The following is an 18585-nucleotide window of genomic DNA, read 5'->3' as shown; positions in this document are numbered from 1 at the left end:
CAAGACTAAACCACTACAGGATCCGGTCACTAAAAGTTTTATGCTCAAATTCCAAACTCATAACTCCGTGCTCAAGCTTCTGTATGTATTTATACTTTGAATACAGGAAAAAGCCCTGACTATGGGATCTGGTATTAACAACAAATCATCTCTCTCCTCTTACAGAACAAAGCAAATGAGCATATGCAAAAGAGACTCTCTGGAGGTCAAAGTTGAAACCCTGTTATGCCCAGGAGTTATGATTACTGCCCGTTTTGTCAAAAAGCAACAGTTGAGCAGCATGCCAGGCAAGTGGTCCCCTATGGCTTGTAAAGCAGGGGGTTATGTTGCTGTGTATCCCATGGAGGATTAATGCTTGTACTGTGTCTCTCTCAAACTCTGGCGTGATGAAGAATGTCTTGATAAGTGTTCCTCAGGTATCGAGTATCCTCTTGATATAGATTCCTCAAGTCAGAAGGCATTCGTGAGTGTATGAGTTTCCAAAAAGGAAAAAGTATAACAGGAGTGTTTCATCAAAAAACATGGTATTGAATAAGTAGTATAGCTTGAGCACGGTGTTCATTGCTAAGTGCCTCAAAATGACATTTTTAATGTAGATCAACAGATTTCCCATTGTTGATAAAATTGGTACTTGTGACTTGGGTCAAAAGATTAGAAAACACTGGAAAACACTGGACAACAGAATATTAGAATAAGTCTTAGCATCACCTGAAAGCCTTAGAAGAAACAGGATAGTACAAATGCAATTCCATATAACCTTTGACCATATAACCTTGGACGGGGCCCTGCAGGAGCGCGGGAGAGGGGCTTGTTACAAGGGCATGGAGTGTAGGACAGGGCGGGTGGCTTTAAACTGAAAGAGGGTAGAGTTAGATCAGATATTAGGAAGAAATTCTTTCCTGTGAGGGTGGTGAGGCACTGGCACAGGTTGCCCAGAGCAGCTGTGGCTGCCCCATCCCTGGCAGTGCTCAGGGTCAGGCTGGACGGGGCTTGGAGCGACCTGGGCTGGTGGAAGGTGTCCCTGCCCCTGGCAGGGGGTTGGAATGAGATGATCTTTAAGGTCCCTGCCAACCCAAGCCATTCTGTGATTCTATGATTATTTCTGTTCTGTTTCTGTATTTTGTGATCTGTCTGAATTTTAACCCCTACAGACACTTTAAAAACAATAAATGGGGAATAAGTTGAACTCCTTCTCTCACATTTTCTCACTTTTCCCACTTTACACTCCTTTAGTAACAGTCACTTTTTAGGTAGTGTCAGATGATGTAAAAAGATGGCTGTTCCATTTAATTTACTTAAGAGTGAGAATTGTATTAATTACAGTTTTCCATCACAATCTCTTGTTATGCAAGTTCTCTATTCCTAATTTCAGTTATTTTTAACATAATAAGATTGTTTGGATTAGTATCTCTGAAATGGAACTTTCAGCAACTCCCTAAAAGCTAAAGATGTCCAGTACTATCTTTTGTTTTTCCTGGACGCCTAATGGGATAAATTTTACTTTGGATGTCCAGAAAACTTTCTTAGTTCTTTTTTTGTCCTCCCAGGAATTACTTGCTGTTTCAAGTGCAGCTGTACTGAATAGCAAAAGAGCTCTTTAACTGGCTTGGAAAAGATGTAGCTGGGGGTGTCCTGTGTAGCCATACGCTTTTTACAAGGGTGAGTTCTCCATCTAGGTAGAATAGCAAAGAGGGAAAAGGTGTACATCGTGACACACACTGTGGCAGATAAAATCAGCTCGAGGAGGCTATACAAGTGGTCTTGTCAGCAGAAAAAAGAGATCTGTTTGCTGTTTGAATTGCTGTTCCCTGGAAGATGAGCGTGGATTTATTGAGTGGGTGTTTAAATAGTTCAGTATTGCATGCTTCTGATGCTTGTAGAACTTATGTACAACCTCTCTGAGCACAAATTTTGAATTTATAGTGCACAGGTGCTAATCATTATGGCCACTTAGCATTATGTGAAAACTGAACGATTTTTTCCCTGCGCAGGCTACACATGCACAGTGACTGCTCCTGTCCAGTGTGCTGGGCTCTGCAAAGAATAACATTTATAATATTGTCTTTCACAAAGGTGTCACTGATGCATCAAAATAACCATATAAGCATTTTAGGTATTCCAAGGGATTTTTGGAAAATATTTGAGCATAGGCATAGGCTAGCATTAGGAAAAATACATTAGAAACAAGTCCAAGGTTAGGAGTAGGCTGCTGTCAGAGCACCCATCCTGCTGTGGGAAGGTGCAGAGTGGGGATGCTGGTCTCAGACACAGTGCAGCTGAGGGTGGTCTTCACCCTTCTGCTGGCCATGGTGGGAAGCTGACCCCTGCCTGCGGGAGCTGCTTTCGGCCAAGGCTCTCATGCTTGGTCCCTGCCCGAGCTGCAACCCCACAGCATCACAGTCCTGCCCTGCCCAGCCACGGGTCTGCTGAGCCCAGTGCTGAGCCCAGCCCAACCCGCAGCCCCCAGAAAGGTGCCCAGTTCCCAGGGCTGGGGCTGCCCCAAGCTGTGCCCTGCTCTGCCCTACCCGCTGGCAGATGAGGTCTCTCCTTGCTGCCCCAGGGAGCCCTTGCTGCTCCCAGCACCCAAACCCCAAGGAGCCATGAGAGGGAAGGTGGCAGTCGTGTTCAAGTGAGAGTCAGACACATCCATTGTGGTGAGGCAGGTCTGAGGTCAGGCCAGGAACATCACACAGAAAGTCAGGTTCAGGATCAAGCCCAGTGTCAGTAAATAGGTCAGACACAGTCCAGTGGCAGGGGCACGTCCATGGTAGTGGACCAGGTCTGGATGAAGCTGGGAAGGCAACCTGCCAGAATCCCCTGGCTTTGCACAGGCTGCCTTGCACCGTGAGCTGTAGCTTGTGGAAGCCAAGCGACAGAGGCTCACCTTAAATCAGCTCCCACAGGCAAGGGGCTGGCCTTGCCTGATGAGTTCCCACAATGCTGCCTGGGGGACCTTCCCCATGGCTACTAGCGGGAAGGCAGCTGGCAGCTGTCCTCTCTCTGAGTTGGCCCTGACCCCCAGCAGCCAAGCCACCAGGAGAAGAATTGCTCTTGGGACTTTACAGGCGCCAGCACTCACGCCTCAGCCCTCAATTTTGGCAGCTACTGATCTACCAAAGCCTTGCTGAAAGAGAAGAATGGTTGCTTGCAGTTTTGTGTCCTGCTTAGAGACTGACTTCCTTGATAATGTGTAGATTTCCAGGCCGCCTGTGACAGAAATAGAAATAACTGCCGTAGATATAGTCATGGCTGAACTGGTGCTGTGTGTTTGTCTGGAAAAAAGCCCAGTGGAGCATCTTTCCTTCCATCATACACCTAGAAGCTTTTCCCATCCTCTCACAGATTTTATGGTTTGCAGTGGATCATGGGGAAACCGATAGAATTATTCTTAGTAGCATCGAGCTTGTAGGTAGTGTCAGCTGGACTTCTATCATATAAAGGCTCATCTAACTAATTCCTGTAGGACATTGAAAATATAATGGACTTTCCTTGCAGCGCTGTGATCTTCAGAGCACCTAGTATGGCAGCAGGCAGTAATCACAGATACTGGTAAGAGAGTTAGACACCTTCATGCTTTGGAGAGTGGCTGGGACATGCTAAAGTTCTTAAAATGGAGATTATGTTTAATGTTCACATTACAACGTATGATTGCTGAGGACCAGAAACTCAATGAATGGCCACTTTCATTATTATAATGAATCATTATGTCCTTCTATGGGACCCTGGATAGGTAGGTGTGCCTCAAGTGATGCTATTACTGAAATCACACCTCGCTCTCTGAGGCAACGTATACCCACCTGCCCATGAGCTTAGAAATGTGTGGCAGAAGCCCATGACGCCTTCTTGCAGCCATATAGTAATTCCATAGTAAAAGCTTATATTACTTGCCTAGAAACATTGAGACCTGCCATTTCTGGCCTGACTTCTAGCAACTCAAATACAGGTGAGCTGTTAAAAATGATAGTATGTGGATAAGCAGGTGATCGAACATTAGAGGGGTAAATGGTAAAGGAAGGTTGCCCAGTCCTAAGGAGAACAAGGTGTTCTAGCGCTGCAACACTGGCTCTGCTTTCTGTTTCCTCCCCTGTTCATTTCCTAACTCTCCAATATTATTCCCATAGCCTACACTGATAAAATAATATCTGGATGGATGTTAAAGAAATATGGGCATTGAAGGACGTTGAGATACGGTGTCCATGACTCAGGGCATGGGGCTACTTTTGCTGGGAAAACCAGGATGAAGAGGTAATGGAGTTTGTGGCGTCATCACTCAACTGTCTGCATGAGCCGGGGCATGCCTTGCTGCACACAAACCAAAACACCAGGCTCAGCAGCCCTCGCTGGTGCAACCCTTCAAACTGACCCGAAAAAGTGGTGCAGAAACTGCCTGAGACTGGTAATCAAAGCATCCTGCTGAATTTTGGAAAATAATACCTTCTTCCTAGGACACTTTTTTATCTTAAGTGGTTAAACAATCAGGCACGAAAACGTAAGATAGAGTATATACGAATGTGAACGCAAAGTTCTAAACCACTATGGAATTATTCAAATAAATTCTCACTTCAAGTTGTTCAATAAATTATGGAAAAAATTGTTTCTTTTCAATAGGAAACATTTTAATAAATAACTTTTAATAGATTATTTTAATACAGTCTGGATTTAGTTAAGATCTGAGTTTTTATTGGTAATATTTTTATGCCACATCTTCTTATCTAGTTCTTCCTCACCTGGTCACTCTCAAATGATTGATTTCATACTTTTTTTTGATTCTTACAATTATATACGAAAACTGAAACTGTGTGGGAATATTAGAAAACATGGTTGGTTTATGTCATCTTTCCAGAGATACGTGTATCCACCCTGCCTTTTAATTTTGAAAAAATAAACTGAATTTATCAGAGAGTTAGACCTGTTATTTAATTATCTTTTAGTAAATCCAGGTATTAGTAGCTAGAGTAAGATAATATGGAGAAAAATACATGATAACCATCAGAGACAGTGTAACAGTTTAGTATATGTGAGCAGCTATTGCAGGCAGAAAAAGTCAACCTACCTTTCCAGGCTAATGTATGGTACGTACTCAGGAGGTCCACGAGATGTGAGATGTAAAGGTGAGTGATGACTTTTCTTGGACCAAAAGCTAGAAGAAACCACTTGAGTGCCCAGTAGCTGATAGATGTGTAGTGTTGTATTCAGATTACAGTACAATGATACAGTCATATAATTACATTATATGCATAAAGATTTTTGGGATTTCGATTGTGCACCATTGCTTCATTCCTCTGCTCTTTAACCAATTTTGATTTAGAGATTCCCCCTTGCAGTTGCTCAGGATTTTTTTGTACTTTCATTGGTAAGATAAATTAGACACAGTTGCTTCCCTAAAAGTAACTAACCTGCAAGTGAAATGGTAGTAATTTTTACTCCTGATTTCAAATGCCTGTCCTCTTTAAGGTTTGTTTTTATCGTCTCTGGATTCATGTAATCACTATAGTACAGAACTTGCCATGTTGTATGCTTCTTGCATATTAGCATATGTGACTGAAAACTCCTTGTGGGAAAGCTTTGCTTATGCTGTTGGATTAATCAAAATATTCTAGATTAAGTTCGACAGAATTTTTCTTTTCATTGTTTTTCTTTCCATGGAGTATGGTAAGGTCAGTAATCTACTTGGTTTAATACTCTGCTGTCAAATTTGCAGTCTCCTTATAAGAATTAACAGAAAAACCACACACATGCACACAAAATATTGGATCTGTCATTAAGTATTTCATGAGCAAAAAACAATTTAAATAAAACTTTTGTAAAAAAATATGAAGAGGAAATAAATGTATAAACCAAAACTTTTAATCAAAATAGCAATATTTTGTCTGAGTTCTTTTGTTACATTTTGAGAATGTGTGAAAGTTTTCTGCATTCTTCTTAAACAATAAGATTTTGTAGACTGATTACTAATATTTTCTCTACTGTAATATTTTACTCTCCCATTAATACAAAAATGTCTCAAGTTTTTACCATTTGATATGGTCTGAAAATAAGAACGCGTTCTTTAAAGACATTAGACAACATGCATTTTTGTGCAATATAGCATTACTTTCAAATTTGAGTTTGGAAGTTATAAAGGTGGCTTTTTTTTCCTGCCAAAAATATTTTTCTAGATATAACACACACAACTTGCATTAACTAGAAGAGTAATAGAAAGAGATGATGATACTTTCTGCTTTGAATTCGATCCAGCCATTTCAGTAGCACAAAATTACCACTGTCTTAAATACCTCAACTCATTTGTGTCTGGAATTTCAGAACACTGATTTTAAAGTTTTTAAGAGTGCACTTTTATAAGATCTAAAATTATAGTCAAACTTCAATTGAATATATCCATTCAATGATCAAAGTAAATAGTCACATGAAATGTGTTTCTCATGAATTTAAATTGTTACCCACTTCATCTGCTAATATAAATTAGGGCACTGTCTGAAATAAATATGAAACCAATATCAATGTATTTTAACCACATTTTGATTTTTACAGCAAGCAATTACACAAATACATTTTTGTGATAGTTTGGCTGCATACTGTACTGTCTATTTATTTCTTATTTATGGCATTACAATGTTTCTGTTCTGGGACTAATGTTACATATTTTACTATGTGAAACAGATCTGTAGAAAAACTTGAAAGGACAAAAACATCTTTTTACTGCAGCTCGAGCATTCATTTTATAAACACAGGGAGGAATATTCCTTATCCCATTTTAGCAGCTTACTCATGTGGTGCAGCTAGATCACTGTAAAGACCCTTCTCAAAATTCGTTTGAAAATTCTTCAGTCCTTTCACCTCATGGAATATTCATTACCTATATGTATGAGGTTTTCCTGTGAACTATGTATACGGTTTTATATTGCCTTGCTTGCACAGAAACAAATGAACTGTTCAAATTGCAAAAATTGAATTTTAATCAAGAGGAGTGAGAATAACTTTAAAGGTACTTAAACCACATTCAGAATTCAAAACAAAGTCTATTTTTAGCGATGTGATATAAATAATCTTAAAGGTACGCTTCGGATGAAGCATCCTTTTAGGATGTCAACATTACAAACAAATTAGGATGCTGTCAAGAAAAGACAGAGATGGAAAGCGCAGATTTCTTCTTAGGTATGGTTAAAAAAATATAGCTATAACTAATTTTTATACATATTTCCATTTTTGTTAAAAAATTATCCACAATGCTTTCAGAAGCTCATGTAATTTACTCTTGGCTGTACAAGTCCCTCTAGTGGCATCTTGTGTGTAATAGATAACCACGCGAGCTTAGTTCTGTTTCCCATTCTTTATCCACATACTACTTTTAATCCATCAACTGAGCAAGCAGAACAACATTCAGCTTAAAACTCATTTGATAGTCCTTGTAACAGTTCAGATCGTGTTTGTTGTTCATACTATGCATCCTTAAGATTAATTTCTTTTTCTAAAAAAATTAGCATTTTTTGATATCGCTGGCCTTTCAGTCTTAGAAAACAGTATTTGGAGCAAGATCTGTTAGGTTGGCTGTTACTTCTGAAATATTAAGAAGTTAAGGACTCCATGTTCTCACTCTTTTCTGGCCTGTGACGATAAAATAATTTAAAATGGTTTTGTATTCTGCAGTTTGAAAATAGTCTTATGTGATCAAAGTAGGTAGAAGTGAGAGAATTTTTAAATCAGTGTTAGTGGCACTACTTCATTTCATCTTTCTCATCTCATCATTCATCATAAATGAGAACATAATTTACCCTAATACTTCTTAGGTCAAAAAGCATTAACTTCTGCCTACTGTTTACTTTTAATATAGCATCAAGTAAAGATTACAGAATTACCAGCAATCCGCTTTGAAAAGAAGTTTTGGAAATTTAGGCTTCAAATATTAAAAGCATTTGTACCAAAATATTTCAAATGCTTGTTTGAGTCATTGTGATGGACTGATTATCCCAGGATCAGCAGTTCAAATATATTTGCTCTCTTCCAAAAACTCTTTTTTTCTTAGAAGTAGCTACATTTCTACATTGAAATATCTAGTTGTATATTTATTTAACATTTGTTTATTGCATTTTATGACCAGTGATCATAGATCTCTTTCAGATTTTGGAGTTAAATAAAGATCACAGCTCAAAATATGAAATTATTTGTACCTTATAATGCTAAATAATATTGTAAGATTTAAGCTACTAATTCAATTACTAGGTTCCCAGATATACCACCTACCCTCTAATATATGCAGTTTCTCCATATTACATCAGCAGTTGATGGCTACAACAAATATATTTAGTAATGTGTATGTACAGAAATATCTTATTCTTCACAAAAGTTATGGTGGCATCCATGTAGACTCTTTTTTGGAGAGCATTGTAATGGTCATTCTTACGTTATCTAACTATTATTAATAAAGTTGACAAAGTATTTAAGGTGATCCAAATCAATAGATTTCAGGAATCAAAGTGGAACCTTTTCTGTTTTATATGAGGCAATTATTTTATTTTAAATCATCTTCTAAAAGTCAAAAGCATAGCCTTACTGAAAAACTGCCAGTCTACACTAATATCAGTGGACAGTATGTTCCCAGTAGGAGTCTTGTTGCATGTAGTGGATTGGAGATAAAATGTATGGAATAAATGTTGACAACACTTGCTCCTCAAAGACTCAAGAAAATTATTTACCTTCAGTCCCTCTAAGCCTGGATAGGATCTTTCTAAACAACCAATACACATAGGTGTTTTTTGCATAACTTACACAGCACCATAGGAAGTTATACTGTGAATAAACATCGATGAATAGAAGCAACCATGCATCTAGAAAGTAGGTGTTAAAATTCTGTTCCACATTATTAGAAAACACTGCGAGGATTAGTAAGAGAGGGCCAGCTGAAGCTGTGGCAGTGAAGGAACGTAGCTAGCAAAGCCAGGCAGACGTTCTTAAGAAATAATAAATCATGGCAACAGATAAAGCTAAAGCAGGTAAAGCAAGATACCTGTGTAGAGACAATCGCTGTAAGCAGAGAAATTTCAGTTCCCAGTGAGCCCCCCAAGGGGTTACTGGCACAAGGTTGTCATACACATACCTCCCTTGGATTTTAATTTTTTGCTATTACAATTCCTTGAAGTTTTGATAAAAGAAATTTAAACCCTTTCCCACAGGTTTTTGACAAGATATGCATTTTTTTTTTGGTTGATTTCTTCTTAGACCCATGAGTTAAAAATCAAAATAATGCCTGTTTAAGTAATTCTGGGTGTTTTCCCCTCTGTAGTGATGTATTATGGGATAAATATCACTTGATTTGTGCCAGATATAACAGCACTGTAATAGCTTCCTTTTGTTATTTCTGCTCTAGGTCAGTCCAACCTGTCACACCTGCCTGAAGAGACCTAAACAATAATATATTACAGAGGAAAGTGGTATCTCCTTTTTATTCAAGGCAAACCTCCTGTTATGAAGACTCCTTTTATACCTGTCCTTTTAATTTGGTGGAAATTGAATGAAGCAAAACTGCAATCTGACATACTACATTGTACCGTAGACTAGTTGCTAAGTGTAGGTCAAATGAGAAAATGTGTAGCAATTTCTTTCTCATTTACCAAAGGTTTAGTTAAAAATCATAATGGCTTTGACCTCGCAAAACTTAGGAAGGATCAGGAAAAAATTAGGACAAAGGGATGAGACTTTTTTAAAATTTTATGACCTTTGGTCAGTACCCATTTTATCCATCACTGACAACTCCCACCTACGTGATCAGTTCAGCTACCTGCATTTAACATTGATTTCAGTGACTTTGGTGTCATTGAAAAAGGCTGTAGCAAAGGTCAGGACAGAATTGAGTTTGTCTTCCTGAAGGGTACATTCACACAACAAATTATGTTTGCAACACCTTGCTGCCTCACTCAATAGCACAGTCCTGAACACTACTAATCCTGGGCATTGAATGGAGCAGGGATCAGGCACTAAAACACATTTTATACTAACAAAACCAAAAATCTGCAGTAGTTATTCACAAGAAAAAAAAGTCTTAGAGCTTTATTTTTAAAAATTGTGTCCTTGTAATTTCAACTGAAATTATTTTGTTTTAGATACAAATGGAATTTCTGAGGTTTTATAAATAAGGCTTATTGGCACATAACAGCATTCTTCGACAATTTTCTTCATTCTGTATCATGAACAGCATTTGGACCTTTACTCTGCTACCCCAACTTCCATTTCCTACGAAGTTTAGGTCATTGTAGTCTAAGGGAGATGATAAACGTCATAGATCTTGTAGGTATTTTTGGAGTGCCGTGGCTGCCCACTCAAAGTGTAAACCCTAAGAACTTGCTTTGCCCAGCCCAGCCCCACTTCATGTGCTTTATTTCTAGACAGATACAGGGGACCTTCAGTCAGACTAAGTTTGAAGGGGTAATTTTTTTAGGAATACAGCTGTACACATATTGAAAAGGGTCTGGTGATCACAATGTCACAACTCAGCACCTAGTAATGTAAATACATAACTGATGAAAATGATAAGAATGTAAAAAGCTGGGAAATTCACATATGAAAATTATGGAAGTAGCTAGACTTTGAGGATGTTCCTGCAGTAGTTAATACCAGTCTGCAATTTGTTATCAATTTTATAATCTTTAAAATGTAAAAATATTAAAAAATTAAACAATCCCCAAATGTTAATTTGCGAAATGCATCATTAGAATATGCAGGCTACTTGATGTCCTCACAAAATACGTAGTTTCTTATAATCACCAAAAGTGAACTGCAGTGTTAGGTTGCATATTTGGAAAACTTAGCATATGTGCAAAAAATACATATGTACATACTTTTATACACAATACATACATATATATAAATATTTAACGGTAGGTCTGAAGGCATACTTCCATGTCTCATTATAGTTATGTGCAAAATTCCCTTGGACATCCAAACACATTCCTCAAATGTCTAATAGATGAGTTGTCATTGCTGGTGGAAAGCAACATGACGCTCAAGCAAAATGATGGGTTTAGGGCTTCTGACACTAATAAATGTTAACTGTGTTCAAAAGTGTTAGATATTTTGTGGCTATTTTAAGTAAATAAACTTGAATACATATTGTTATTTTTCAAATTAATAGGTTGTGACTGTGCTCCAAGGTGTCTTTTTGATGTTTTAAGGGCAGAGTAAAGGCTGCCTGAGAGATACAATTTACTGAAGTCACTGTGAATGGCTAACTCCTATATGTCAGTTTGAGGGTGTGCCAAGGACAGACATTCTCAAAATCAGACTAGTTTCCTTGATGCCAACATATTTTTTTTTTCAAAATTAGTTACAGTTAAAATATTTTGTGTAGAATTGAAAACTAAGCGATTGCACCAAATTAATCTGGTGGTGGTATGAAGGACCACTGCATGTAACTGAAAACATTTTGACTCAGAGTTTCCGGGACTAGTTCAGATTATATCACCTATATTAAAATAATTGCCACCCATGTCTCATGTACGATATAGTTACTATATCCTATAGCTATTTTTCTGTGGGAACAATTGCTTGTCATCGAGGAGATTAGCTCAGCTCCATGCGCAAAAATGTATACATCACGTCACACCAGTTACTAAGATAATGCAAGCATGTACGGGAGTGACGAAACAGAACATTAATCTGTGGTAATGATAAACACGTCTGCTCTAGTGCCCGAAGCAATTTCTGCATTAAGCTGTAGTCAAAAAGATATGTCTTTATAATAAGTCTGGTTGTTTGCATGTGTTGTTATTTATACTGAGCCAACCTCAGTGTTTATCTCATTTTCATCTACAGGGCAGCAGTACCAAAAAGGAAAAACAATCAGGAAAAGTCAATTCTTTAAGTAGATACAGTATTAGTTCAAGTAAAATAGTATATAGCCACAGGGTTTGATTTCAGAAGCAATAGGTATTAAAAAATGTGAATTTTCCCCCCATTTTTCTAAACTATTATAAAACACAAGTAGAATATTTAGATACAGACAGCTCCAATTTGTCCATAGCGAATATGATTCAAAAGCAAAACTCCAGTTTTATCACAACCTACAATATGAATTAATCTTTTTGACCTCATTTTTACTTTCACCGTTTTTATGAGTTTGGTGTAAAATGCAAGTTCTTGCCTCTTCATAAAAGGGTAGACAATTTAAGTCCGTTTCAAACCTGTAAGTATGTTGTTTAAACTTTTAGTGGTAATATGTCAATGATAATTTGAAACGTAGGTCATTGAAACTGGGCATATGATCCTTTTAATATAACCCAGAAGGTTTATAGCATTACCATTATACATAGCTGTGGTTGTATTTACTATTATTTCTAATTACTAAAGAAATATCCCACCACAATCGTTAATTGATTCTAAATAGTCTTAGAAAAGAACCTAAGATTTATGTGCTGTTGAGAGTGAAACGTAAGTCTTCTAACTTCCAGAAGATAAACAGTTTAGACACAGCCTTGAAGTATACCCTCACTTCATCACTCTCAGTTATGTCAAGGAGACTATTTGGGTAGTGTGAGTAGAATCTGGTTCACTCTCTAGTAACTACAGGGTTGGGTTTTTTTCCTCTTTTTTTCCAAAGCATTTTGTTCATGAACAAAATTATTGTAGCATTTCCAGACCCAACTCACTTTGCAATTAATTCAGCTGGAATTATTTAATTGACTGAGAGGAGAAAGCCCTTATACAAAGGCTTACCAGTCTTGGACTCCCAAGTTTGATTAGCATGTAATTCTGCTCTCTCTTGCATTTTAACTCAGATGCTCTACCAAACCACAGCCGTACCTACACCTCTGACAATACTTCTACCAAGACTATGGGGAAAATTTGGGCTCCTCCATTGCCAGTGAGGCCACAATATTCATTTTTGTGGTCTACCTGTTCCATTCCTCTCCTTCCGAATCCAGGATTTAATTCATTCTGATGCCTTTATCTGGGATCCCTTTGCTTGGCTGCAACAAGATTCCACTTACTAAAATTAAATATTGAAAATATTCACTGCCAACCAATTTGTTATTCTTGAATTATTTCCAGGACAATTCTGTTACTATTAGAACTTCCTGCAAAACATAAAATTCTTAGACGTGATGTTTTGCTTTGCTTATTACTCCAAATAATTAGATTTATCTCAAAAAACTGCAAGTGAAAAACGTGGTAGCCGATTTGCCTGCATCACCCCTTTAAAATGTGGAAATTTTATTTTATATATTCAAATGGTAATGCAAAAGGAATACTGGAGGTGAAGAGTTGTCGTTTAGGCTTTGCTGTAACTGTAATGTGTAAACTTTGAAAAATGTGTAACATTTTACAATCCTGTACAATGTATAATCTGATAATTGTGATTCAGTAGTTTTAGTGTAAAAATAATTTGAGGTAATTCAAAGCTTGTGCATGTAACGAGATGGGGATGAAGCTACTATGCTGCACATTTTGTCAGTAATTTTCCTAAAACATTGTTCAGTATAATTGGTTCATTGTCACTCAATTAAATTGCACCTTCTTATAGGCTGCAGAGCATGTGTTAGCATGCTCAGAATAGGTCCATACTATGTACAAGCCAACTGAAAAGAAAAATGTAATCTAGTAACAGAGCTTACATAATTAACAGGCAAGACTCGGCAAATTGTTTCCCTGGATCCTACACATGCAGGAATCATTGCCTATAACAAAATATTCTACAGCATAGTAAATTCATGACTAAAGTGTTGATGCTAGTTCTGTAATTCAAATAATATTTTTAATGCCAGAATGCAAATACCTATTCAGTCTAGTTTTAGTACTCTTATCTTTCCAGCAGACTTCTTTGAAAAGACAGTATTCTTTTTTACTATCATCCCTTTTACTTTCATTATCTTTTTCTGTATCGATAATAGGGAAGGTAATAAGGCTGACAGCTTATTAACCTTCTAATTTTTTCCCTTGATGTGTGTGCGGGCATGGGGTTTTAAGCGAAGAAAACTGGTAGAATTTGCAAACACTTAAAAAACTTTATGTGAATGGCTGCACATATCATAAGCATATTTGGGGACTATAGTAGGAAGAAGGAAAAATATCAGTAATGATCTAGTGACAGCCTGTCATTAAATATGCTAAAAATTAAAGATGTTTGTAAACTAAAAGGCCCACTCATTCAAACTAAATATATATATAAAAAGTGCATAATTTGACAGAAACAAGAATATAACATATAACAAAGTAGAATTCACTTTCAATTTTATGGGAAAGTGTAATTTTTAACACTGAATAAAAATGATACTCTTAAAAGTTTATTTTCTGGTTAGACTGCCAAATCGGCACTGTATTCTATTCACTAGAAAAGCTATTGGCTCAGACTTTAAGGGATCAATATTACATTGTATTTTTTTGTAGTATACACATTACAGTTAAGGTCAGTATGTGCGAGCATTATTCTAAAAAATCCTAACGCAAGTGCCTTGGTCCAAATATTACAGTAATTTTAACAACACTGAATCCTATTGAGTGCCGCATGGAAAATGTGTTTTAAGTTTATTGTAAATCTGGTCTTTGTCAGTGTCTTAATTGAAATATTTTCTTTGATCACACTAAACCACACACAGTTGTGAGTGACTGTTCACAGGGCTTACACAAAATACAACACTATATTATGGGGAATTTAAATAAAAAAGGAACAGCTTTTCTTTTTTTGCAGGAAGTCACAGTTTTATTATATTTAGAACAATTGCGGTACACTAAAGAGAAATTACTTATGGGTAACTACCTGAAGAAGAACGGACAGCCCATTCCATGTAATTCTATGCCCATGCTATATACTTTCTTTCTTGTTTGTTTGTTTCTTTTGAACAGAAAGATGATCCCTTTATTTAGGAAAATAAAAGTAGAATAGGTGTTTTTTTGTTCCCAGGACAGACTAAATTGTGGTTTTCCTTGCTTCTAAGAAAACATACTCTCCAGAAGTCTGAGGATGGAAGTACTCAAGCTGTGGCTCCTCTTCTTTGTCTTACCTGGTGTAATTCTCTCTTACAAAATTTATTGCTGCACTGTTTACAGTACTAAGTGGCTTTAAATTCCAGAAACAAATAGGTATACAAATAGGACTCAACCTTTTTATATTTAATATTTTTGCTGTCCTCTGTTACGTTTAGCATGCTTGCATACGTTTGAAAGATTAAAGCATGGTGGTTAAGATTTAATTATGAATTCCAGATAATACACAAGGTTATAAAAATTTAATCTGTAGGTGTTTTTCTGGTAACATTGTGGGTTAATGAACGGTGTTTTTTCGAAGTTGTTCCCCCGGAAATTCTGTAGCTTGTTAAAAGTGGGTGAAGGGACACTTCAGAGAAAATGCAAACCCTTTTAGCTGTTTCGTTATCTAAGAGTTTCCTGTGGCTTGTGGAGTTCAAGGCTACCAGGAGGTAAAGCTGTGCTTTGCGTGTGAGAGGAAACATAAAAAGGTTTTGTCTATCCTCCTGTCACATCTTTCACTGCCTCCCTTCTTGGATTGAGCTCTAGTCTGACGTGAAATGTAAAAGCAAAAGAAGTGGTAAGCCAGACCTTCTAAGCTCCTCGAAGAAGTCTGATTTGTCTTCATTCATGGCAAGTAAGGATGCGTAATGTGCAGCGTGCCCACCTGGGGTGTATGCAGGTGTGCACCATGGAGATGCACAAGTTCACACAAGTATGTGGAGAGTGCACACACATGCATAAACACATATACACATGCGTTACTAGGGCTGTCTGAGGAAAGCCTATTATAAAAAGCCCCAAACCGTATCACACAATGGATGCAAGGGAAGGAACCTCAGTTTACTTTTGCTGTGCTAATTGCCCTTTTGCGTTAACAGATGAAAAGTGTTTTTCAGAGGTTACAGACAAGCTGTGGTTTCCATTGTGCGTAGGCCCCAAATGACTCATCTTAATTTGAGGGATCTTTACATATGGTATCCTACAATATTTTTTTCTAGTGGTTTGTTTGAGAAGCATCTTACTACTGAACCAAGAAATGGAGAAGAAAAACCTGAGTTCTCACCCATTAACCTAAACAGCTAACCTTGTAATGTCTGCACTTCTTTCCTTGTGACTGTGTTAACCCTAAAACAGAACAGCACTGTGACACGGACCCATAGAAACATAAAGTAGTTTGGGTTCAAAGTGACCTTTTGAAGGTCGTCTAGTCCAACCCCAGATCCTAGAAATTGAACTTTCTCCTTTTCCACCCTGTGAAGTTAAGGCAAAGTACTCATGACTATTTATAAATATTTCCTGAAGCTTTTCCTGTTACCTTCTTTTTGAATAAAGGTTCATTTCCTTACAGGACATTGTTAATACAGCTAAATATGGGAAATTTTACATTACTGTAGGTTGTAATCTAAAGAAATCCTTTTAAAACTCCCCAGATACGTATTCCTGGGCTGGTTTTGCTCCTTGAACAAGTCCTTTGAAAATAATCCTTAAATTAAAAATTTTAAAAATACTCTATTCTTGCATTACAAAGTAACTGTTTATATATATATAGCTTCTCTGAACATTTCTTTAGGCACCTCAGCAGGAACTTTGATATTTTCTGGTGCAGGATCTTGTAGATGCGTTACCCATTGACTTCAGTGGGATTTGCATTCACTCAGAAGCCCTGGGAATCAGCTTTCTTTCTCCTGCGTGTGGATTTAGACACCTGATTTTAGATGCACATTCAGTCACATAGCTATGAGTACCTTCCTACGCGTCGGGGGTTGGATTTTTCCTCCCCAGAAATGGCAATGCTCGATGGATTATGTGGGGTGCACTCTCGGCAGGGCGCTTCAGCGCCCAGCGCTGCCCCCCCTCCTCGGCGGAGACCTGCCGGGGGTGTGCAACCCCCAGCCGGCCACCTGTGACCTGAGTGAAAAGTTAAAATAGATAAATAAATAAATAGATAGATAAATAGATAAAGAAATAGACAGCCCCCCCAAAAAAAACAAAACCCCCCAAAAAACCCCAACAAACAAACAAACCCAAACAAACTAAGAAGCCCCACCAAATCAAACCACCCCCCAAAATAAACCCACAATACAAAAAAAAAAACCCAAACCCAAAAAAAGCCTCCGTGTTCCGGGGATGCCCAAGGGCGGGCGGCTCCCGCCCGCTTCCCTCCCGCATCCCCGCGGCGGAACTTCCCGGAGCGGCTCCCGCCGCTGCCCCCCGCCGGCCGGTGGCCGCCCCGGGCGGGTCCGGCCCCCCACCCCCCCACCCCCCCACCCCGGTGCCGCCCGCCTTTCAGCGGCCGAACCCCGCGGCCCTTCCTCAGCGGAGCGCGCCGGCCGGGCTGCTTATTTTATTTCATTATTTTTTCTATTTTTTTAATGTTTCCCCCCTTGCCTTGCCTTGTCAGCTAACCCCCTCTAGCGCTGAACCGGCTGCATTTGACCTGCGGGCTGTCGGCGGCGGCGAGGCGAGGGGGCGCTTCGCCTCGCCCGCCTCCCGCCCGCCCCGCTCCGCACCCCCGCGCTCCCCTCGGGAGGGCGGCTGAGGAGGGGCCGCCGCCGCCGCCGCTCCAGCGGCTCTACCTTCCCCGCTCCCCCCGCCGCCCCCGCCGGGCCGCCCGTTGCTGGCGGGGCGCGGGGCCGCGCTGGCCTCCCGGCGGAGCCGGCACCCGCCGGGCTGGGCGCAGCGGGGCGGCCCCGCGGCCGCGCCGGAGGGGGCGATCGCTCGGCGGGCGGCAGGGGAGCGGCGGCGGCACCAAAAAACTGCAGCCGGCTGCGCGGCACGCAAATCAGGAGGGAGCAGCGAGCATCACACCAGAGCCGCCTGGTTTCTGATTGCTCCGCGGCAGAGGGGGAGAGACAGAGACTGAGAGGGGGCGAGCGGCAGCGCCGGGGAGCGGCGGCGGAGGGGCCGGGGATGCCGCCCCGCAAGTTTCCTTGATGCCTTCGGGAGCGTGAGGAGGCGCCCGGCCCTTGTCCCCCTCCCGCCTCGGGAGCTCGGCGGCGGGGGGCGAGACGCTCCGCCGTGGGAAACTGAAGCCCCTCGGCGCTGCCTCCGGCCGGGGATGCGGGGGGCCGTGCGGCGCGGACGGGGGAGGAGGCTGCTCCCGCGGAGGAGGCTGCTGAAGCTGCCGGGAGCGCTTCTGCGGGGCTGAAGGTGCCACCGGTCGGAGCCGGAGGCGGGAACGGAGCGCGACCCCCCCGCCCCCCGCCCCAACCCCGGCCGTCGCCTCCTCGAAGTTGCCGGAGCTCTCCCGGCTCCCAGCGCGCCGCCTCCCGCGGCGGGGCGGCAGTGGGGGCTTCCCGCGCCCCCGCCCTCCGGGCCGCCGCCGTGCCCCGGGACCCCGCCGGTGGATGCGCCCGCCCCGGCCCGGGCAGCCCCCGGCGGCAGTGCAGGCAGCGCAGCCGGCCGGGCCGCACCGGACCCCGGCGGGGTGGCGGGCGGGGGCGCCGCGGCGGCGTTCCCCGCCGGCCTGAAGAAGGACGGGCAGCCTCGGCGGGCCGAGGACGCGGGGCGCTCGGCGGGCACCAGCCATGGGGTGTTGTGAGGTGAGGGGATTGCTCTGGAGAGTCGGCCTCTTCCTCCCCCTGCTGACAGCGCGCCCCGCCGCCGCCGGTCACGTCGCCAGCAACCACG

The 18585-nt window shown here is 40.8% G+C and overlaps 1 protein-coding gene across 5 annotated transcripts in view; it reads left to right on the top strand.

The window, feature by feature from the left end:
- The window catches only part of EPHA6 (EPH receptor A6), a 564169-nt gene that overhangs the window by 17947 nt on the left and 527637 nt on the right, over positions 1-18585 (top strand). For 3 of the 5 annotated variants that reach the window (XM_080374573.1, XM_080374574.1, XM_080374575.1), the window contains exon 1: positions 1-18585. This exon is cut by the window's left edge and continues 17947 nt beyond it. In XM_080374573.1, coding sequence (XP_080230699.1) covers positions 18483-18585 — 103 coding nt within the window. In that variant the 5' untranslated portion in view covers positions 1-18482. The other 2 variants (XM_080374572.1, XM_080374576.1) reach the window with 2 other exon arrangements.

Source organism: Falco punctatus (assembly GCF_963210335.1).
Source record: "Falco punctatus genome assembly, chromosome: 2".
Classification (NCBI taxonomy): Eukaryota; Metazoa; Chordata; class Aves; order Falconiformes; family Falconidae; genus Falco; species Falco punctatus.
This window is presented reverse-complemented; position numbering and strand designations above follow the sequence as displayed.